Source organism: Schistocerca piceifrons, chromosome 4 (assembly GCF_021461385.2).
Source record: "Schistocerca piceifrons isolate TAMUIC-IGC-003096 chromosome 4, iqSchPice1.1, whole genome shotgun sequence".
Taxonomy (NCBI): Eukaryota; Metazoa; Arthropoda; class Insecta; order Orthoptera; family Acrididae; genus Schistocerca; species Schistocerca piceifrons.
The window spans coordinates 81,881,478-81,905,446 of record NC_060141.1 but is presented as its reverse complement, the minus strand read 5'-3'; the positions used below and the strand labels follow the sequence as shown (position 1 = coordinate 81,905,446).

At 40.8% G+C, this 23,969-nt stretch overlaps 1 protein-coding gene across 1 annotated transcript in view; it reads left to right on the top strand.

The window, feature by feature from the left end:
• Positions 1 to 1,133: 1,133 nt before the first annotated feature.
• Positions 1,134 to 23,969, top strand: part of LOC124795612 (peptidoglycan-recognition protein LA-like) — an 85,209-nt gene continuing 62,373 nt past the window's right edge. Inside the window, exon 1 of the mRNA XM_047259683.1 lies at positions 1,134 to 1,241. Within this exon, the coding sequence (XP_047115639.1) occupies positions 1,166 to 1,241 (76 nt within the window). The 5' untranslated portion in view covers positions 1,134 to 1,165. The remainder of the gene's footprint in view (positions 1,242 to 23,969) is intronic.

Here is a 23,969-nt window from a genome sequence, read left to right as displayed (position 1 = left end):
ACTTAATACCGGTTGACATTTTGTAAATAGGCCTTCGTAGGAAAATTGACGTCCATCTTCAAGCCAGCACATGTACACGATGAATTACACATTCCATCTGTTTAACTTGTAATTAATTGTTGTCGTGGTTTACGAATATATGCAGCCATGAAAGACCTCCTGGCCCATTTAAATGTTCGCAGAAAGCTTTCCAGACGTGTTTTGCTCGTCCTCCATAATTTCTGCTTGTGTTTTTCAAGGCGAGCAACTAAATCGTAATAGCTGGCCGGTGTGGCCAGCAATTCTAGGCGCTACAGTCTGGAGCCGCGCTACCGCTACGGTCGCAAGTTCGAATCCTGCCTCGGGCATGGATGTGTGTGATGTCCCTAGGTTAGTTAGGTTTAAGTAGTTCTAAGTTCTAGACTTTATGTCTAATTATAACTGGAAAGAAAACAAATTTTTCGTGCCATACACGTTTCATGTTAAACGAACTACATGAGTGTTCATTTCCTAGTGCATGGCAGTAAGCAGATGAACAGTTGTAAGATCTGGACAAGAGCATGCGTAGAGCAGCATCTAGCAAATTTTCTACTGGTAATGTCGCCCAAATAACAAAGCCACAACACGTGTGGCACAAAAAATTCGTCTAAATCAGTTGTAATTAGATTGACATAATGATAATCGTTAAGGTAATTGTCAGAAATTTCTTTGACTCAAGCGAGAGATTCATGGAAATGTTGAAACCCCTGAAATGGAAGTTCTAGGGGACTGATGACCTCCCATGTTAAGTCCCATAGTGCTCAGAGCCATTTGAACCATTTAGAACTAAATCCGAATATATGCGAGTTCGATATCTATAAAGGGAGAGTTCTAACTTACGCGTCCTGGGCGAAGAATTTGGGCAATATCTAATATTGTCTTCTTGTCTTCCTACTTTTCGTGCAGTTCATTGACAAAGTATTATTGCAACAATTATACCGAACGTGTGAGGGCCGCTTATGTCGTAATTGTCGACGGATCTTATAGCACTAATGTCTCTTCCTTCCTTGCCACCGACGTGGCGTCGGTGACGTGATAGCCGTCTGTTTGAGAGCAGTGACGTCACAAATGAGTCACGTTCCGATGTCTACCGATCTGTGCCGATTCAGGAGGAACATACAGGCGTCCGAGGCTGCCGGCCGAGCAGATGCACTCCAGCTTTCCTGCGGCCGCGACGCAGTCAGCCATGTGCAGAGCGGGTTGCGCCTCCTGCCCTGAAGCCGGTAAGTCCAGCCAGGGGTGGCTACCCGGCGAGCCACACAGGAGCCACGTGTTGCTAGAGGGCAAAGGTGAGCATGAATCCGCCAGAGAGGCAGTGCAGCTGGGATTACGCCATAGCAGAGAGACGGTCTGTGCGAGTAAGTGTGTTCTGGTACTGTTACAACTGCTCCACTGACACAGGTTACTGAGGTGAGGGGCGGATTATTATCCATGCAGCACGGCACGAACTTCGATGGCCCTGCTGCCCAATTTTTCGTGGAAAACTTAACCGCTTGCAGTGTTCGACCGAAAATTGTAATTCATACACGTGTGAGAGCTGTACTGAAAACCAATGTGACGTGCGTGGGAAAGGATACATACCACATGTTAAGCTTTCTCACCATTGCTGGCGGAAAGAGTGCTTGGTTGTCTCTGTGTGTGGAGAAATTATTCTTATTTTCACTGGAACGTTAAACAGTGTATGACTGTATTTATTTATTTTTTGTTTTGCTTTATTGCTAGTGTAGATCTATGTTGTTGTTGTTGTTGTTGTTGTTGTGGTCTTCAGTCCTGAGACTGGTTTGATGCAACTCTTCATGCTACTCTATCCTGTGCAAGCTTCTTCATCTCCCAGTACTTACTGCAACCCACATCCTTCTGAATCTGCTTAGTGTATTCATCTCTTGGTCTCCCTCTACGATTTTTACCCTCCACGCTGCCATCCAATGCTAAATTTGTGATCCCTTGATGCCTCAGAACATGTCCTACTAACCGGTCTCTTCTTTTTGTCAAGTTGTGCCAGAAACTCCTCTTCTCCCCAATTCTATTCAATACGTCCTCAGTAGTTACGTGATCTACCCATATAATCTTCAGCGTTCTTCTGTAGCATTTAGATCTATACGACCACGAATCAGACATGTTTCTTGTGCCACAGTTGCAAGCACAATATACTGTCGGCAACCTTAAATTACTGGTTGATTATGTTTGTCCACCGTAGTTTTAGTATGACTTTTCTAGCTAACATATTTCCGAATGGAAATAAATGACCTTGTCAAAGGTTTGTATAATAATTTACTGTGTCACGATCGCTTAAAAATATGTAATATTTTCACTATTGGTTTCGGCACCGAGTTGAGCTCTCCAGATGTGATTAATTCACTAAAAAAGCATAGTGAAATTTTATCTTCACGTTTCGTACCTGAGTGATACCTAGTGGAGTAAAGAATACCTCTAGAGTCTTCACTTATTACTGGTTGACATTTTGTAATCAGGCTTTCGTAGGAAAATTGACGTCCATCTTCAAGCGTCTTCCAATTTAGGGTTTTCAACATTTCCGTGAAGCTCTCGCTTGAGCGAATCTCTGACAACTACCTTAACGATTATCAGTTTACGTCCGTCTTATTGCAACTGATTTAGACGAATTTTTCGTGCCACACGTATTTCGGCTTTTTATTAAGACGACATTACCAGTGCCAAATTTGCTAAATGCTGCTCTACGCGTGCTCTTGTTATCATCATCATCATCATAATCATCATTTAAGACTGATTATGCCTTTCAGCGTTCAGTCTGGAGCATAGCCCCCCTTATAAAATTCCTCCATACTTCAAAATCATTCTTAACCGAATCCAGGTACCTTCTCCTTGGTCTGCCCCGACTCCTCCTGCCCTCTACTGCTGAACCCATGTGTCTCTTGGGTAACCTTGCTTCTCCCATGCGTGTAACATGACCCCACCATCTAAGCCTGTTCGCCCTGACTGCTACATCTATAGAGTTCATTCCCAGTTTTTCTTTGATTTCCTCATTGTGGACACCCTCCTGCCATTGTTCCCATCTACTAGTACCTGCAATCATCCTAGCTACTTTCATATCCGTAACATCAACCTTATTGATAAGGTAACCTGAATCCACCCAGCTTTCGCTCCCATACAACAAAGTTGGTCGAAAGATTGAACAGTGCACAGATAACTTAGTCTTGGTACTGACTTCCTTCTTGCAGAAGAGAGTAGATCGTAGCTGAGCACTCACTGCATTTGCCTTGCTACACCTCGCTTCCAGTTCTTTCACTATGTTGCCATCCTGTGAGAATATGCCTCCTAAGTACTTGAAACCGTCCACCTGTTCTAACTTTGTTCCTCCTATTTGGCACTCAATCCGTTTATATTTCTTTCCCACTGACATTACTTTCGTTTTGGAGATGCTAATCTTCATACCATAGTCCTTACATTTACGATCTAGCTCTGAAATATTACTTTGCAAACTTTCAATCGAATCTGCCATCACAACTAAGTCATCCGCATATGCAAGACTGCTTATTTTGTGTTCACGTATCTTAATCTCACCCAGCCAGTCTATTGTTTTCAACATATGATCCATAAATAATATGAACAGTGGAGACAGGTTGCAACCTTGTCTTACCCCTGAAACTACTCTGAAACATGAACTCAGTTTACCGTCAACTCCAACTGCTGCCTGACTATCCATGTAAAGACCTTTAATTGCTTGCAAAAGTTTGCCCCCTATTCCATAATCTCGTAGAACAGACAATAACGTCCGCCTAGGAACCCGGTCATATGCATTTTCTAGATCTATAAAGCATAGATACAATTCCCTGTGCCACTCATAACACTTCTCCATTATTTGCCGTAAGCTAAAGATCTGGTCCTGACAACCTCTAAGAGGCCTAAACCCACACTGATTTTCATCCAATTTGTCCTCAACTAATACTCGCACTTTCCTTTCAACAATACCTGAGAAGATTTTTACCCACAACGCTGATTAAAGAGATACCTCTGTAGTTGTTACAATCTTTTCTGTTTCCATGTTTAAAGATTGGTGTGATTACTGCTTTTGTCCAGTCTGATGGAACCTGTCCCGACTCCAAGGCCACTTCAATTATCCTGTGTAGCCATTTAAGACCTGACATTCCACTGTACTTGATGAGTTCCGACTTAATTTCATCCACTCCAGCTGCTTAATTGCACTGCAATCTATTGACCATTTTCTCCACTTCCTCAAACGTGATCCTATTTCCATCATCATTCCTGTCCCATTCTACCTCGAAATCTGAAACATTACTGATCGTATTTTCACCTACATTGAGCAACTCTTCAAAATATTCCCTCCATCTGCCCAAGGCATCCACAGGATTCACCAGCAGTTGTCCTGACCTGTCCAAAATACTTGTCATTTCCTTCTTACCTCCCTTTAGAAGACTGCTAATTACACTCCAAAATGGTTTTCCAGCAGCTTGACCCATAGTCTCCAACCTGTTTCCAAAGTCTTCCCAAGATTTCTTCTTGGATGCTGCAATTATCTGTTTGGCTTTGTTTCTTTCTTCAACATAACTTTCTGTGTCTACCTGAGTTCTAGTATGTAGCCATTTTTGATACGCCTTCTTTTTCCTTTTACAGGCTGCCTTGACTGTGTCATTCCACCAAGCTGTTTGCTTCCTCCTACTTTTACACACTACTGTTCCAAGACATTCTTTAGCCACTTCTAGTACTGTGTCCCTGTACCTTGTCCATTCCTTTTCCAATGACTGTAATTGACTACATTCAACTAACTTTTACCTTTCTGAGATCGCTGTTATGTACTTGTGCCTGATTTCCTTATCCTGAAGTTTCTCCACTCTTATCCTCCTACATATGGACCTGACCTCCTGCACTTTCGGCCTCGCAATCCCAATTTCACCGCAGATTAAATAATGATCAGTGTCATCAAAGAATCCCGTGAATACACGTGTGTCCCTCACAGCCTTCCTGAATTCCTGATCTGTTATTATATAGTCAATGACAGATCTGGTTCCCCTGCCTTCCCAAGTATACCGGTGAATGTTCTTATGTTTAAAAAAGGAGTTTGTGATTACTAAGACCATACTGGCACAGAAATCCAAGAGTTGCTGCCCATTCCTGTTGGCCTCCATATCCTCTCCAAATTTACCCATAACCTTTTCATACCCTTCTGTTCGATTTCCAATCCTGGCGTTAAAATCACCCATGAGCAGAACACTGTCCTTGTCCTTTACTCTAACAACTACATCACTGAGTGCCTCATAAAAATTATCCATCTTATCTTGATCAGTCCCTTCACAATGCGAATATACTGACACAATCCTAATTTTCTTGCTAGACACTGTCAAATCTATCCACATCAGTCGTTCGTTTACATACCTTATTGCAACTACGCTGGGTTCCATTTCTTTCCTGATGTAAAGTCCTACACCCCATTGTGCTATTGCTGCTTTGACTCCTGACAAGTAGACCTTGTATTCTCCCACTTCCCCTTCTTTCTCACCCCTTACCCGAATGTCACTAACAGCTAAAACGTCCAGCCCCATCTTACTTGCAGCCTCTGCCAGCTCTACCTTCTTCCAAGAGTAGCCCCAATTGATATTAATAGCTCCCCATCTCATTACCATTTGTTTGCCAAGTCGTATCTTAGGAGTTCCTGGTTTGTCAGTTAGAGGTGGGACTCCGTCACCTCCAAAGGTCCGAGGCATTTTGCTCTGATTGTTGCCAGCATCATATTTAAAGTACCAGGGAAGCAGGTTGCTAGCCTTACTTGCCCCGAGTCCCATTGGGTTTTACTCCTAACGGCTGAGGGACTAACCGGTGGATTTGGTAGTCTTTGCCGTATGAGCACAAAGGTGACTACGACTCAGAATATGTCCGAGATGCCCAGCCTTATTCCAAAGTAACTGGTATCCCGACTGTCGGGACCACTTACTTGGCCACTCATACTTTGCCCGTGGTTCATGAACTAGGACATGACTACAGGAACCCACACCATGAACCACCGTGTTCTTGTTCAGATCTTAAAATTGTTCAGCTTCTTACTGCCATGCACTATGAAGTGAACACTCATTTAGTTCATTTAACATAAATGTGTATGGCACGAAATATTTGTTTTCTTTCCAGTTTTAATTAGACATAAAGTGATAATAATCAACGTAGTAATACAAGCAACTGAGGACAATAGGACAAAAAACTTACAAATGAAACATGTGACCATTCGTGCCGCCCTTCTTTATGTATGTTCGATATCCGTTGGTAGTGCTATTTGCTATGGGTCCGACACACTTAAGCAATAGCTCAGAATGGTACGCCTAAGTGATTTCTGAGTCGTCTCTTTTGTAGATACACTACATTTTCCCAGTGTCCCGCCAATAAACCGAAGTTTGCCTCCCGCTTTACAAGAATGAACCTGTGTAACCACTGCACATCATATCCCTGCAAATTGCTACACCCAGTGAGTTCACTGATTCTAATAGTGACTCGTTGCGTAGTCGTAGATTTTTGTTCATTTGTTAGCCATTGTATTCTCAGTTGCGTTACATGACTAAAGGTATTTGATATCCGACTGTGATACTACGTTTAATACGGTTTTCCGGTTCGTGAAATCCGTAATTTTACATTTATGTACATTTAAAGCAATTTGCCAATCTGTACACCTCTTTGAAATCTTATTGAGGTCTAAGACATAAAGGATTATAGATCTTGGTTCCGAGCGGGCACTGATTGAAACTGATGCAGAAAGTTGAAAACTTGTGCCGGACCAGGATTCCAACCCGGATCTCTTGCTTACTAGGCAGATGCTCTTACCACTGCGCCATAGAGACACAGTCGTCATGGCAACTGCACTGACTACTCTAGCAAGCTCCCCGTCAAACCGAAATTCTCAACATAGCCACGCACCACAAATGTATTGGTCTTGCCCTTTATCCTCATTACTCGTGGTATTTCGCCGATTCATGTAAGGGTTCGAGCCCGGTGCGCATCTGCACAGAAGAGGTCACTGGCCTTAAGAATGGACACCAAGTGTATGTAGGGAAATCCGGGGATGGAACGGTGTACAAAGTTGAAAACATTGATTAAAAGTACAAAAGTGTTAAATAACAGAGTTACCAATTTTTATATGAGCACATTGTGATGATTTAATCACAAATATGCAAGAACATTGCCATAAAATAAAAGAGCAACATTTTTTTCACTCAGAACCAGAAAGATATATCGTTTGCCCCATTCCGCCCAGTGCACGGGGCAGATTGGGGTGGTAAGTACAAGTGATTATAAAAACGTACAAAATTATCGGAAATGCAAGAAATGTTGCCTTGCTCGGTATTTATTTAGTTTAAAGTGAATGTTAATGTCAAACTACACGACGAGAGACTCATCATCTTCGATATCTATTCCTGCATAAGAATCGTGTGCCCATTTTTTGCACATGGAACAAGCGACCCAACCTTCAACTGATTTTGAATAAAACTCACCACAATATAAACATTCACAGTCAGAAATTTCCTCATAATCACTCTCGTTAGTATTGGATGCTCTCTCCTTCTTTTTTCCATTTGTCTTCAGGCCCTGTCCTTTCTTTTTTGAATTCTTAATTTTATTCTCTTCCGCAAATAGTTTTTTCTTTGCTCTTTCTTCTTTGGAAAAGTTCTTTTCGTCCTTTTCCTTAATAATGGGTTCTAACTCTTTTATGTACTTCAAGACTTTAAACATAAATGTACCTTCATCAGAAGCAAAATACACCTGAACAGGAAGGCACCTTCATTAGCAAAAACTTAGCATCGGAACTGAGAAAGAAAATACACTATAGCTTAATTAGCTTTTATGTACGCCGAATCAGTTAAAACAACGCTCTTCCCCCTCTTCCGTTTCGCTCTATTCGTGCTTTCGTTAACTTTTGGCAAGGGCATCAGAATTTCAGGTGAAATGTGAAATGAGGAGGCCGTGTTGTCGGTAGCCATCCAAGAGCACCCAGGACTAGAGCAATTAGCCTCAATAACTTTGTCATTCTTAGGCGGCAGTTCATTGTTTTAATTCGCTGAAACCTCGCCAGCTTGATCATCCAACCCATTGGCGTCGTCTTTTTAGCTGGTGTGCTAGGTGAAAACAATTCCAATTGTTCACCTGCAGATATCATAACTTCCTTATGTGACGGCCTATCAAGTCCGATGTCAGTTGTGTCTGCCGGGAGGAAATCTGCATCGGTGAATATGGATGGGTCAGTGGGCCATATTCCAGTAGTTTCGAAACCTTTAATAGCGTTTTTCATTGTTGCACTTTTGATGAAAGCTGAACCAAAAAGCTTCGAAATTTGAAAGAGAGTTACGACTTTCCCTGGGTTGCTTCGTAGCCATTTTCGGAGCTCATCACTATAATGAAGACTTAAAGGTTTCATAAAAGAAACATGAAGCGACTGAAGTCTGTGAGGGCAATGTGGTGGTAAACATAGCAACGAAACGCCACTCTCCCTCGCGTAGTCTATAACGTCAATGTTCTTGGTATGTGTTGAGTGGCCACCTAATATAAGGAGAATTGGGAAGTCTTTAGATGCCTTAGAAAATACCACAAATTTTCGAAACCATACAAAGAATGACTCTGTGTTCATCCATCCGGTGCTGTGTACCTGAGCCCAACCTCCTGGTGACAGTCCTAACTCAAATTCATTCTGCTTCTTCTTTCGTGGAAAAATAAGCATTGGAGGCCTGTAAGCGCCGCTTGCTGACATACAAATGAGGCAGGTTACAGTTTTGCCCCTTTCTGCAGATGTTAACGATCCTTCGTCACGTTTCCCCTTGCAAGCTATGATCTTTGATTGGTTTGAAGGATTAACCGAAACGCCTGTTTCATCACGATTAAATATGTGAGAAGTCATTAGTTTGTGTTTGTCAATTACATTTGTTAGTAACGAAAAAAAACCTATCGAAAGCTGCGTTCGGCCATCATGATTTAGATATTCCGTGATTTCCTTAAATCGCCTCAGGCAAATGCTGGGATGGTTCCTTTGAAAGTGCATGGCAACCTTCCTTCCCCACCCTTCCCTATCCGATGAGACCGATGACCTCGCTGTTTGGTCTCCTCCCCGCAAGTGAACCCCAACCCCAACCTGAGCGTAGAGGTGCGCTCTACCAAAACTACGGTTCGGTAGTTATGGTACATTATTAAAGTACGTAGAAAATGATAGTATTACCGGCAGTATTGGTAGAATTGGTAGGGTAAAGGAACTTGGATAAACGAGTAACAGAAAAAAAATGTTTTTTGTTTGTTTGATCGTTTGTTTTACACATAATTAGAACTGCTCATCATTAAAGGTTAGTCTATTATGAATTTCATCTCCTTACAGAACATATATTGCACTTTATAATCAATAAAAATTAGATGATCGCTTGACTTCTGCGCTTTTATGTAGCCAGATCAATTACTTTTGATGCAAGTGCATTTTACATGCACAAATATAAAGAGTTATTTAATTATTCTTGTTGTTTTGTACTCAGTAGAAAGTTCTCCACCATGATCAAAGGCAAGAGTGTTCTGTTATTATTGATAAATGTGAAAGTTGTTTATGAATAACAGAAACATGTTTTATAAAAGTTCGACGAAGTATTGATGCAGTGTTTGATATATTTTTGTTTTGTGTCTCTTTTTTTCCATTTTACCTTTTCGTGGAGGAAATTGCGTTTTCTAGCGCTATATGAGAAATATCTATTGTTTTCTTTATTTTTTACAACATCCCTCTGTTTCAGGTTACAAATCAAGAACTTTCGAATAAAGCCTGAATTAAACATTGACTGTATTAATCGTGCTATAAATACTGTTTACTTTTAAGCAAGAGCGAGGAGGATAACTATGTGGAGTAAAAATGTTCTGTAGAGTATCAACCTCTTTACCTACCCTCACTCAAGTTATAGACAGTTCACCGCCTCCGGTTTTTAGGGGAATCTAGTAAGACACCGATCTTATATGTAAAGAGAGTGATCGTTATGAAGTAACGCCCGATAGATATACAACACACCCATCATACAGTTAAGGAAAACTTCTGTAGTCTAGATTTACTTATTGTAGTCTAAGGTAGCCTACGACAGTTTTGCAACACTACCTGAGTGTGAGGTATTATGCAGAGAATTTAGAGGTTTGTGAAATACTGTTTCGCCATGGATAACACCTTTTGCTCATGGTGTTCAAGTGCACGTTTTCCAAACTGTAGCTTGTGTCAGAGATTTCTTTACTTTGAAAATTTTTATGTGTGATTAACAAATGCAGTGTAAATGAAGGAAACGAATGAATGTTTCATTGAAGAATTAGCCAACTGCTGTTTCAATATTAACAATACTGTTATGCCTTATTTTTTGTTGGATTTTAAAGCTGACAATGTTAAAGGGAAGTATAGTTGCAGGTGATGCTCTGTTCTTCAACGAGAACGGAATGATTAAATTGCAAATCGAAAATCATTAACTACATTTCATAATAATTCTTCAGTTGCTTAGTTAGTTTACTCATTTCGATTTTGTGGCGAACATGTTGTTGTGAAATACCGATACGAGAATATTGTTAAGTAATGTTGAACATACATGTGGGTGAGGTTGAAGTATTATGTGCTCACTTTACTTACCTATTTTTAGCGTAATAGCATATAAAGAGTCCAGGGAAAAAAGTGGGGGGTCCAGTAAACAAAGTTTTGAGAAAACAGCAGTTTTAATTTTGAAACGAAATGACAAAATCCTAAACAAAAACAATAATTATTATGATGTTACAATTATAAATAACATATCTGGTACATTTTTATTATATGGATAGACTTTTTGCATTAATGTAACATATAAAAATAACATTATAATTGATTTATGTCACTAAAATGTAGGCAAAAAGATGAGTGTCCATTCATTTGTATTGAAATCTATGACTATATTGTTTGTGTGGTAGCTTTTGAAACACCTAAAATGTCACTTGTTATAAATTGGCCTACATCATTACCTGAAACTAACACTAGGCTTCTTAAATACACAGTATGCTTCACAAATAACGGAGTGATGCATAAAATTTTTGGGCTTTGACAGAACAAAATTTCTTTAGATGCTGAAGGTCATCAAACTTTGCTTTTGGAACAGGTGTAGGCCCATCATATTCTAATTCAGGAACATGAAAGCAGCCGTCAGGTAGAGATAAGATTTTCCTCTTCGGTTTAGTGACAACACTTTCATCATCCATGCCATTTTAGGTTTGCCGATTTAATATCATTCTAGGATGGTGACGGACGATCTTCAGTTTCCTCACTGGACGTGTTTTAAAGGGACATTCTTTTATATACAATGGGGAAAGAAAGGTGGTCCACGGTCTGACTATTTTTTGATTGTCGCAAAAAATGACTAAGTGGTCTTGGTTTGTTTCTAGAGTTCTGGAGAACTTCGTTCCACTCAGACGGAAGTTCAACCACAGACTTCTGGTTAACTAAACCCATGCTGTTATCGCATTCTAAATACGAATGTCTTCTTATTGGAAAAACCATTTCTATTGTATCTAGTCGTTTGGTATTATGTACAATGTAGTGTAGCATTCTAAACACAGAGTAGTTCTTGTTTTGACCACTACATGAGCCACAAATAATTGAAAGCTCCTTTACTTCAGGGTGAAGATGATGAAAAATGAAATCCCACAGCATGGAACAAACCTTATCTCCTCCTTTTTTGCCCGAAGTTTGAGGATACGTGTAGAAACTAGCGTCATGATCTGATAATTGGTGTATGTTAAACATGTAGAATGATAGCTGCTGTAGATAGTAAACATCGTTTGGTCTGATATTTGGAAGAGGTAGGTTTTTCTAAAAGTCCATGGCGATTGCTTCTTTGGCCTAGTCATTTTGTGCTGCAAGCCTAGCATTTTTATTTAGTTTGTGAAAAGAATCAGCTCGCATTAAGTGTAATTCTTTTTTTGTAGCAGGTTCATTAATTCATAGTAGAGTTTTAAAACTTCATTCTGGGAAGTGGTGGATAGGCTTAGTTTCGAATGAACAGATTCTATTTTCAAAGTAAATCCGTCACAGGTGATACAGGTGTTACTCCTTGGATAGCAAAAGGTCAAATTAAATTTGGTGCTAAATATTTCTCTGTACTTTTTCAGTGATATTTTACTGTCTGGGAAAGCCTTTTTGTAGAGACAAAACATTTTACTCACGTTAAGTTCCTCTGGTAAGTAGTGTTTTTGAGACTGAGCTAAACCATAGTGAGACCTTCTGCTTTTAAAGGACTGAATGTGTTCAATTACAGAATTTACAATATCATCGGGAAGCTTCTTATGCCTGGAGCTGGGTTTTCCTCGCATATCCAACGGTGGTAAACCTGTTGTTTTAAGACACTGTTGTAGATTTTGCAGGCTTTCAGCTGTAATGACATGAAGTGATAAAAATGATATGTAACATACATGAATTTCACAAACTTGTTCATTACTTAGTACTCTCACTTTATAAGAATATGAATATGAGTGAAAGTCAGTCACAGATTCCTGTTTCCTAGGCCGATGACGAGTGACAGGTGAGCACTGTATTAATCCACAAAGATGCATCGACTGTGCAGAGCACTCTGCAGTCAGCACAGCCAACTAAGTGGATCCTCATTTTTGTCGCTGACGTACAATGGCACCCTCATCTTTCTTGCCTAAACACATATTTTTGTTGGTTGTGTATCCACAGACATTCATTTTTTAGCCTTCTGGGAGTAGTTCAACATATTGTGTTGGGGTTGAAGTATACAAACTCACTGCAAGCTCATTTTTCATAAAATGTGGACCCCTCATCCTTTGTTGCCTGGACTCTTCACATGTCCTCGAACAAGATTTCAAAATACATTGGGCACATGTATCCACGTCCCCCTCCTCTTCAACATCCCTCGAATAGGAGCACTCTGGTTGATTACCTGCAGTACAGTACCTCGCTCTGGGACATTGGGCGGGTGCGATGGGGTGGAGGAAGTGACCAACAACCGGTGCACGGGAAAGTTTGAAAGCTGTACATTCAGAAGGTCACAGCTGCATACTGTCAGAGTTATGGACCAAATTTTCGCGCGGGATCGACTGCTGGTGTTGATACATTTTGACCCTTAAAATACTGTACGAGGTCGAGTGAGTGACAGTTCATTGTTAGATAACGTGCTTCGTCCCGCCTATCAAGAAGTTCTCATTCACAATTCTGTTGGCGATTATGTTCACATGACCAAGGGCGTCCATACAATAGTTAGCGGTGTGACAGACATAGAGGTATGGAATATTTTTAATATTTTGAAAGACTAATTGCAAGTTGTAAGTAGCCATAAGAAAGTTCCAGTCTGACTCTCAGAAACCTACGTAATACCCTTTTCCCTTGGAAAAAAAGAAAAGAAAAACACCTGACTATTCTATGCTTTTTTACTTTCTTTGAAAGCTAGGGGGCTGCGGGGGTGGAGTTGGGGTGACTGACCCGCCTTATCCCTGGGTATGGGCGCCCTTCCACATGACTGTATGATATACTTAAATAATTGTAAATAATACATCATACAATTGTGTTAATATTGGAGAGTTTAGAAAAAGCATTCATGGTAATTCTTTTGCCTTTTGAAACAAAATTTTACACGTTACAAGTGGGTAGAAGAGTTCAATTTATATTTTCTGCTTCACTTTGGTGCCTTGTGTATTATTACAAATTTGCTTACGGTCGCAGGTTCGAATCCTGCCTCGGGCATGGATGTGTGTGATGTCCTTAAGTTAGTTAGGTTTAAATAGTTCTAAGTTCTAGGGGACTGATGACCTCAGATGTTAAGTCCCATAGTGCTCAGAGCCATTTGAACCATTTTGAACAAATTTGCACTGCATCATTGACAACACGTACTGTTTGCTTGGCATTGTTAATAGAGCTTGTCTAAATACTGTTTGTTGTTATATCCTGCACAAAACCATAAGCGAAAGACTTTTCTCTCTAATGTCTGACAACTTTTAGCTTGAAATAAGGTTAGTGATAATTTGGCTCACGTGTTGCTCTTTAAGCTACCCTGTTTTAGGCTCGTTTCAACAATTTTAAATTCAGCCACGGTCTTTAGGTTGCCATGTGGTGAACGCATTTGTCTACAGTTTTTATGCATAATTTAATATTTAACGGTCCATCGCCTGAGTTACAGTTATGATTTTCCACTTAAAACTAATTGTCATAAGAACGTCGTGGATATTTATAGGATTCTGAAGAATATGTGATTGCATGAGGGATGAGATTATTGAGATCGCTGGGATGCAGGATACAAGTTGCAGGGAAGAATAATTCGATGTATTCTCGTCGGTTTATTTATTTCTTTATTTTAAATTCGTATTTTTTTGAATATATGCTTTAAGTGTATTTCGTCGAAACAGCATGACTAATGGTCAAATCTCCAGATGAATGGTTGAGCTTTGAAATTTATTTGGTCACTAATGTTCTAAAGTAGACGTGTTTTTCTCGTATTCTTCCTCTTTTGTGTGGGGAGTCGCTCATCCAGCCCACCATTGACTAGATGACTGCAGATAATGTCCTCGTGGCTCAAAACGGAGACAGCACTCGCCTTCACGAAATGGTAGTCTTGACATGTTACTTCAGTGGCTTATCTGCTTTCTTATAGAAAAGGAGCACTATGCCATGCTACGTGGTTCGACCTAAAAAAAAGTCAACTGTGACAGGTAGTATTTGTTTACAATGTCCTGAACCAGTACTCCCTAGCGACGCTCAGGGGAAATCAGAAGAAGTCGATAGATTTAGGCCCACTGTTGTGTTTTGTCTGGCCGCGGCCTAACAGTAAACTACCAGTGTCTACCGTAGCCTTTGTAAAGTGACTATCCTGTCGTGCCGTGGGAACTCGATAAGCACATGTGTAGTGCCAGCATTTCTTGACGGAAGCGGGCCGCACTGTCTCATCCCCTCAGCTCCCCATGTGCTGGGAGCCAGTAGACAGATTTTGCTTCCTGCGCCCACCTACATCCCCTTCAGAATTCTTTGAGGATGTTGTGGACAAACTCACAGTTTTTGCTTTTTGACTGATGTTTATTATATTAGTTAGAAAAATCATTCAAATATGTAACAGAGGGTGTTTAAATGCGTAAATTAGTGAAACAATTTTTACTAGAAGTTGTCTTCACATATTACATGAAGTAAAATTGCGCAGAGTCTATACAATATTCCCGAATAGGAGCACCACAGTCCATCAGTGCTACGGGCCATGCACTGCCTTAAACCAGTCCTTGTTGACACTAATGGGTTCATAGGTGATTATCAGGCTACGCAGGGGCCGTGCTTGTGTAGAATGACAATGCTAGAAAAACGTTTTTTTCAATTTTATTGTTTCTCATGAAATTCACGATTAAAATTTCTACAGTTTACACGAGATCAGATCAAGCCTGGATACATTTTTTTTTTTTTTTTACTCTGATGTTTTGGGGCAGGGGGCTGATTAAACAGCTTGCTAATCTTTTCCCAGTCCTAGTCCAGCCACCCAAAACGGACCTGTAAACTGCTGAGATAGATAATCTGAAAACAGGTATAAGGAGTTAGCTGTAGTCTCTTTTCTGCTTGCCTGCATTCCAGCTTTCCTTAGCTGAAAAATCTCTTACTTAATAATGCAAGGTAATGACTAAATTGCTACTGAAATTAGACACTCAAAGTTCCAAGAAAAAATTCATATATCCATAGTTCCTCTTGTTCGCACACACAACACAGTAAAATCTCTTAGAAATTATACCCTTTCCTCAGCACTTGGCATTGTTAAAATTCGAAATTTCATGAAAGTTCCATTATTAGCAGTTACTGATAGTAAGCGATGGTTTTAATTATCTTGAAATTGTAAAGCCCAAAGCTTCACTCGCCAAGCGAATTTTCGTCACAGGTGAAAAAAAAGAAAGAAATTTGAAAAAAGAACCTAGCGACCAAAGGAGGCGAGGTAATAACACCGTTAATACTTTCAGCTTTTCCTAACATTCACACAAGTGCTGAAGTGAGCACATCGACTGATTCCGACGAACGTGTTTAACGGTGTTGCTTTTATTCCCTTGATGCGGATGGCAAAAGGGAGTCTCGGTTAGGGACTTATAGCGCACTCAACTTTGTACTGAAAGAGCACACTCTCTGAGTACTAAATAGCAAACATCTCCCACATTTCGGATTCTATTCCCATCCCAATTTTTCCTACAACAGCTCATCGTTTATATAACAGACTAGTTTAAAATTTGACTACCTATGCCTGTCCCCGATGTTATTCAATCTGTATATTGAGCAAGTACTAAAGGAAACAAAAGAAAAATGCGGAGTAGGTATTAAAAATCCACGGAGAAGAAATAAAAACTTTGCGGTTTGCCGATGATATTGTAATTATGTCAGAGACAGCAAGGGACTTGGAAGAGCAGTTGAACGGAATGGACAATGTCTTTAAAAGGAGGATATAAGATGAACATCAACAAAAAGCAAAACGAGGAAAATGGATGTGGTGTCACCGCCAGACACGACACTTGCTAGGTGGTAGCCTTTAAATCGGCCGCGGTCCGTTAGTATACGTCGGACCCGCGTGTCGCCACTATCAGTGATTGCAGACCGAGCGCCGCCACACGGCAGGTCTAGAGAGACTTCCTAGCACTCGCCCCAGTTGTACAACCGACTTTGCTAGCGATGGTTCACTGACAAAATACGCTCTCATTTGGCGAGACGATAGTTAGCATAGCCTTCAGCTACGTCATTTGCTACGACCTAGCAAGGCGCCATTATCAGTTACTATTGAGATTATGAATAATGTACCGTTAAGAGCGATGTTCACCATTTACGGATTAAAGTTAAGTATTCCACCAGCTACGTCAGTTTTTTCTACAGTCTAATTTCCTTGTCCTTTCGGCTTCCTCTCATACCGGTGTTGGCTCCCCTACCAACCCACAACAATGGAATGTAGTCGAATTAAGTCGGGTGATTCTGAGGGAATTAGATTAGAAAATGAGACACTTAAAGTAGAAAAGGATTATGATGATTTCTGGTTTGCGGGGCGCTCAATTACGCGCGGTTATCAGCGCCCGTACAAATTCCCGACCTTTGCTCAGTCCAATCTCGCCACTTTTGATGAATGATGAAGACAGCACAAACACCCAGTCATCTCGAGGCAGGTGAAAATCCCTGACCCCCACCAGGGATCGAACCCGGGACTCCGTGCTCGGGAAGCGTGAACGCGACCGCAAGACCTCTAGTTGAGGACTTAAAGTAGAAAAGGAGTTTTGCTATTTGGGGAGCAAAATAACTGATGACGGTCGAAGTAGAGAGGATATAAAATGTAGACTGGCAACGGCAAGGAAAGCTTTTCTGAAGAAGAGAAATTTGTTAACATAAAGTATAGATTTAAGTGTCAGGAAGTCGTTGCATGGAATGTAGCCTTGTATGGAAGTGAAACATGGTCAATAACTAGGTTGGACAAGAAGAGAATAGAATCTTTCGAAATGTGGTGCTACAGAAGAATGCTGAAGATTAGATGGGTAGATCACATAACTAATGAGGAGCTATTGAATAGAATTGGCAAGAAGAGGAGTTTGTGGCACAACTTTACTAGAAGGAGGGATCGGTTGGTAGGACATGTTCTGAGGCATCAAGGGATCACCAATTTAGTATTGGATGGCAGCGTGGAGGGTAAAAATCGTTGAGGGAGACCAAGAGATGAATACATTAAGCAGATTCAGAAGGATGTAGGTTGCAGTAGGTACTGGGAGATGAAGAAGCTTGCACAGGATAGAGTAACATGGAGAGCTGCATCAAACCAGTCTCAGGACTGAAAACCACAACAAGAACAACATACAAACAAGTAAGGCTTGTACAACTTTTCAAATGGAACTGTGAGTCGTGATTATTCTCTTTGTCTTCTTTGTACCACTGAATGTCGCAATTATTCTCTTAAAAACTGAAACATATTAATTAATTCACAAAACGTATATTGTGCTGAAATTTCTATATTCAAACTTACGTCAACGAATAGGCAATCTATGATACTTTAGTTCATTCTAGGACAAATTTCACTTTTTACATCTATGTTTACCTAAATTCTCCGCATGCGATAATACGGTGAATGGTGGAGTGTTTCTTGTATCACGATTAGTCATATTCCCTGTTCGTCTCAGAAATGATGCAAGGGAAAAACAACGGTCAATACGTCTGCGCACGAGCCCTAATTTCTCTTAACTTGTATTTGTGGTCCTTACGGAAAATGTACGTTGGCATCAGTACTGCCATTCTGCAGTCAGCTGCAAATGCTGAAGGTCAAAATTTTCTCAATAGCATTTCGCGAAAAGAACACCCTCTTCCCTCCATAGATTTCCATTTGAGTTTACAAAGCATCTACGTAATACTCACGCTTTGGTCAAACCCACCGGTAACAAATCTAGCACCACACATCTGAATTGTTTCCATGTCTTTCTGGTGAGAATAGCCAACGCCACAGCAGTACTCACGAATGGGTCGCACTAATGAGTGATGTCCTTTATATACTCGTAAGGTCTACACTTCCCTAGAATTCTCTCAATAAACTAAAGTAGAGCATTCTTCTTCCCTCCTACCGACCTCACGTGCTTGCAAAGTTACGTCTATGTATTTCATGGACCCTAGGTTGTCAATCAGTACAACATGAATACTGTATTCGAACATTACGGGATTGTGGTTCCTACTGATCCAAATTAACTTAAAATTGTCTTCATTTCGAGCAAGCTGCCATTCATCACAACAAATATAAATACTGTCTAAGTCATCCTATATGCTCCTACAGTCATTCAACGACAAAGCCGTCACGCACACTACAGCAGCAAATCGCTCTGAGCACTATGGGACTCAACTGCTGTGGTCATAAGTTCCCTAGAACTTAGAACAACTTAAACCTAACTAACCTAAGGACATCACACACATCCATGCCCGAGGTAGGATTCGAACCTGCGACCATAGCGGTCGTGCGGTTCCAGACTGTAGCGCCTTTAACCGCTCGACCACTCCGGCCGGCACTACAGCACCATCAGCAAACAGTCACAGATTGCTGCTCATCATATCTCTCGTATCGTTAATCTACATAGAGAACACTGACCAGAAAAAAACTCGATAAATACTAAAAGTAGTGTAACAGTGTTTCAGTATGATTTTTTATGTTCAAATTCTTTTACCATTAAAATTTTTAATCTTGTAACATTAAAATTAGGTGCTTCTAAAATTTTACGCAAAACATAAATTTTTATGGAAACTATTATTCTGACTAAGGTCAAGCTCAAGATCATATATTTTTACATATATCTGACCAATTTTAGGTACTGTTTGCATATTTTAAACCCTTAACCAGCAACATTGTTTTCTCAGACCCATCCTTCATTTTAAAGATCAAGTGTGGTAGCTCTATAATATATGACGATCTCCCTCTCTCAGTATCTTCGTCTTAAGACCTCGCACATGTAAAACAACTATGAACAACCTGTTTGGCTTTGTCAGTGTAGTGGTAAAGTATATTATGTAGAGCTGAGGGTGAAACTGGGTACCTGTAATACCGCATGTTTCGCATTACGTGTGATAATTAGGTATATCCAGTAGACAACATGTCTCTATCACATATTTTGCAATCAATTGCTTCTCCGGATTTTCTTATTTGATAAAATTTTATTAAATGTGTAAATTCATGTTACCTTCCAGCTATACCATGGAGCGACTTTCTAAGAGGAATAAGACGTCTGCAGCAGGTGCAAATCTTGGAGATTGGGTCCAAGAGCAATTACTTTATTGGAAGAAAAGCCTGGTGTGATCTATGTCACAGATAATTCCTCACAGTAAACACAGTACATATATGACAAAAATAGTTTCAAAGAGGAACGGTTTGAGCCTGTTAGAATACGAAAAACTCCTCAGCATAACATTGTAAGAGATGGAATATTTGGACTAAAGGCCAACAATAGAAATTTTGGGGCAAAAGCCTACCAAATCTCAATTATAGGAGGATTTATTTGATCACAACGTGCTGGAGGAATATCAAGGTATAAAATGGAATAGAGAAAGACGTGTATGAAATGTCCTGGGTTCACGAAAAGGAAACAGGCATACAAGTGCACCAAATGTGGTCAACAAATTTCCCTATAATATGTGTGCTTTGACTATGCAAAACTGTTGCAGTCTAATATTTTCAGTTTATCTAATTATTGCCTTCATTTATACAGGGTGTTACAAAAAGGTACGGCCAAACTTTCAGGAAACATTCCTCACACACAAATAAAGAAAACATGTTATGTGGACATGTGTCCGGAAACGCTTAATTTCCATGTTAGAGCTCATCTTAGTTTCGTCAGTATGTACTGTACTTCCTCCATTCACCGCCAGTTGGCCCAATTGAAGGAAGGTAATTTTGACTTCGGTGCTTGTGTTGACATGCAACTCATTGCTCTGCAGTACTAGCATCAAGCACATCAGTACGTAGCATCAACAGGTTAGTGTTCATCACGAACGTGGTTTTGCAGTCAGTGCAATGTTTACAAATGCGGAGTTGGCAGATGCCCATTTGATGTATGGATTAGCACGGGGCAATAGCCGTGACGCGGTACGTTTGTATCGACACAGATTTCCAGAACGAAGGTGTTCCGACAGGAAGACGTTCGAAGCAATTGATCGGCGTCTTAGGGGGCATGGAACATTCCAGCCTATGACTCCGACTGGGGAAGACCTAGAACGACGAGGACACCTACAAATGACGAGCCAATTCTTCGTGCGGTTGACGATAACCCTAATGTCAGCGTCAGAGAAGTTGCTGCTGTACAAGGTAACGCTGACCACGTCACTGTATGGAGAGTGCTACGGGAGAACCAGTTGTTTTCGTACCATGTACAGCGTGTGCAGGCACTATCAGCAGCTGATTGGCCTCCACGGGTACACTTCTGCGAGTGGTTCAGTGCAAATGTTCTCTTTACGGATGAGGCTTCATTCCACCGTGATCAAATTGTAAATTTTCACAATCAACATGTGTGGGCTGACGAGAATCCGCACGCAATTGTGCAACCACGTCATCAACACAGATTTTCTGTGAACGTTTGAGCAGGCATTGTTGGTGGTGTCTTGATTGGGCCTCATGTTCTTCGACCTACGCGCAATGGAGCACGTTATCGTGATTTCGTACGGGATGCTCTACGTGTGCTGCTAGAACATGTGCCTTTACAAGTAGGACACAACATGTGGTTCATGCACGATGGAGCTCCTGCACATTTCAGTCGAAGTGTTCGTACGCTTCTCAACAACAGATTCGGTGACCGATGGATTGGTAGAGGGGGACCAATTCCATGGCCTCCACGCTCTCCTGTCCTCAACCCTCTTGACTTTCATTTATGGGGGCATTTGAAAGCTCTTGTCTACGCAACCCCGGTACCAAATGTAGAGACTCTTCGTGCTCGTATTGTGGACGGCTGTGATACAATACGCCATTCTCCAGGGCTGCATCAGCGCATCAGGGATTCCATGCGACGGAGAGTGGATGCATGTATCCTCGCTAACGGAGGACATTTTGAACATTTCCTTTAACAAAGTGTTTAAAGTCACGCTGGTACTTTCTGTTGCTGTGTGTTTCCATTCCATGATTAATGTGATTTGATGAGAAGTAATAAAATTAGCTCTAACATGGAAAGTAAGCGTTTCCGGACACATGTCCACTTAACATATTTTCTTTCTTTGTGTGTGAGGAATGTTTCCTGAAAGTTTGGCCGTACCTTTTTGTAACACCCTGTATTTTCTGCAATCTTTCATTTATATTATGAATACCGTGACTTTCAGGGTATTTCGCGTTCGTTTTACATGATGTAAGCAAGCAGGTCTTTGTATGTGCTGAATAGCATAAAATTTATTTATGAGTTAGCTGACAGTTTTCTTAATTTTTGTCGATTACGCTGGAGTCGTCATAAAAAGCTTTACGAGGTCTAAATGACCACATGTTTCTAGTTACGCACATTTGAGAGATTTTTCGAGTTAAGGATTAAGTATCACAGACTTTAACATGCTGTTGCGCAGTCCCGCGCCGCAAGTCCGGACAGGCAGTTCGCGCGGTGGCACGTCAGAGGGGCTGAAGGGTGAGGTTGGAGGGGGGGGGGGGAGAGGCCCACTGGACCCACTGTGTCCGGCTCTCGGTGCTGTCCCGTACCTGTGCCGAGCGGTCAAGCTCACTTGCTACTGACTCATAGTGTTGTTACCAGGGCCACGCGAGGCATTTGTTTGAGCATGCTGAGCACGTCACGCTGTCTGACCGTCCAGGTACCCTGAGGGCCAGACCGTCTGGATCGTGAGTCAGAAGTGAGCAGCTGATGGTGAGCACGACCATGCCCCTCCGCCTCCTGACAGACTGCACCTACGAGGTCACTTGCGGGGCCGGCCTACCGCTTCTGCTGCGTCAACGTCCACCTCCATCTTCAAATCGTGCTATTCCTCCTTCTTCATTATAATTTCGATTAAATTCGTAGGGACAGGTGGGCAGCGATTTCAACGAATGTTTGAGCTCCCACGCTTCACTATAGCGCCAATTATAATAGTTATCAGAAGACTGCATATGACAACATCAGTAACATTTAACAGTATGTTTATTGTTGAGGCTTCCTTTCTTTTAAAAAGCACTTGAAGATCACGAGGCTATGCTGCAAAGGAATGTCTCCGACTTTCTTTGGTCAAAACTCTTAAAGTATAAGAAGTTTTAGAATTAAAACAAACAATGAACATTACATGAGAATATAAAGGTTCTCTAAACTCAAACAAGGTTTACGATTTTAGAACAACAATTCGACAGTACAAAAATTTAATTTAAAGGAACTTCAAAATGTGTTTGAATGGCTTTATGGGGGATAGGAAGTGAAACGGGCCGACTTGGTGCAGGAGAGGCACGACAGGACATTTTAATTTAAACTGTCTATACTTTTAAAAATAAATTCATAAAACTTTGTTAGCATGACCAGGAAGGATTCAGGATACACACTCATAGCAGAGGAAGTTCAAAAACGTAACAAAAAAATTTTTTTTTACATTTCTATTTCACCTTTTGTTCACTTACCCCTGGCTGCATTTGTTGCTCTAGGCACACTTTTCTTCATAAGTAAAAGAGATTCTTCAATGAATTTTGTACAGCACACAAACCATACTTACAGGTGTATGAAACTCTAGAATTTCCCAAATCTGTTAAAAACTGTGGTAAAAATTGAGATAATTAACTATAAAATTCGAGATTTCTCTAAAAACTAAGTTTAAAACGTAACAGCCCATTCATTTTTCCATAGATTAAATAAGTTATAGAGTTTCATACACCTGTAAGTACGGTTTGTAAGCTGTACAAAATTCATCGAAGAATCTCTCTTACTTATGAAGAAAGGTGTACCTATAGCAACAAATGCAGCCAACAGTAAGTGAAAAAAATCATGAAATTTCACATTTAAAAAATATTATTTTTTCGTATTTTTGAACTTCCACTGCTATGAGTGTGAATCCTGAATCCTTCCTGGTCATGCTGACAAAGTTTTATGGATTTATTTGTAAAAGTATAGACAGTGCAAATTAAAATGTCCTGTGGTACCTCTCCTTCTCAAAGTCAGCTCGTTTGATGTCTTTCCCCCCTTAACAACAACCTGTTAGCGGGAAAGAGATCAGTAAGTAACACTTCGTTTCACATGAACCAAACAATAGCAATTTTAGCAATTAACAAAGGATCAGACCAATTATGACAACGCAGCTGGAAGACCATCCGATTCATAACGACAGCCAGGAAAGACTGGCTCATTTTATCAAATGTGTGATCAAAGTCCACGGAGGCCAGGGCACCGTGCAACCTACAGGCCGGCACAAGGGCGATCACATCTCAATACTCACTAAGAACTGTCCGCATATTACTGTTCCCCCCTGAAGATATTTGTTCATATGAGATAACTTGGTGCAATACTCGCTTAAGACGCATCGCCAGAATTCTTGTGAAGATCTT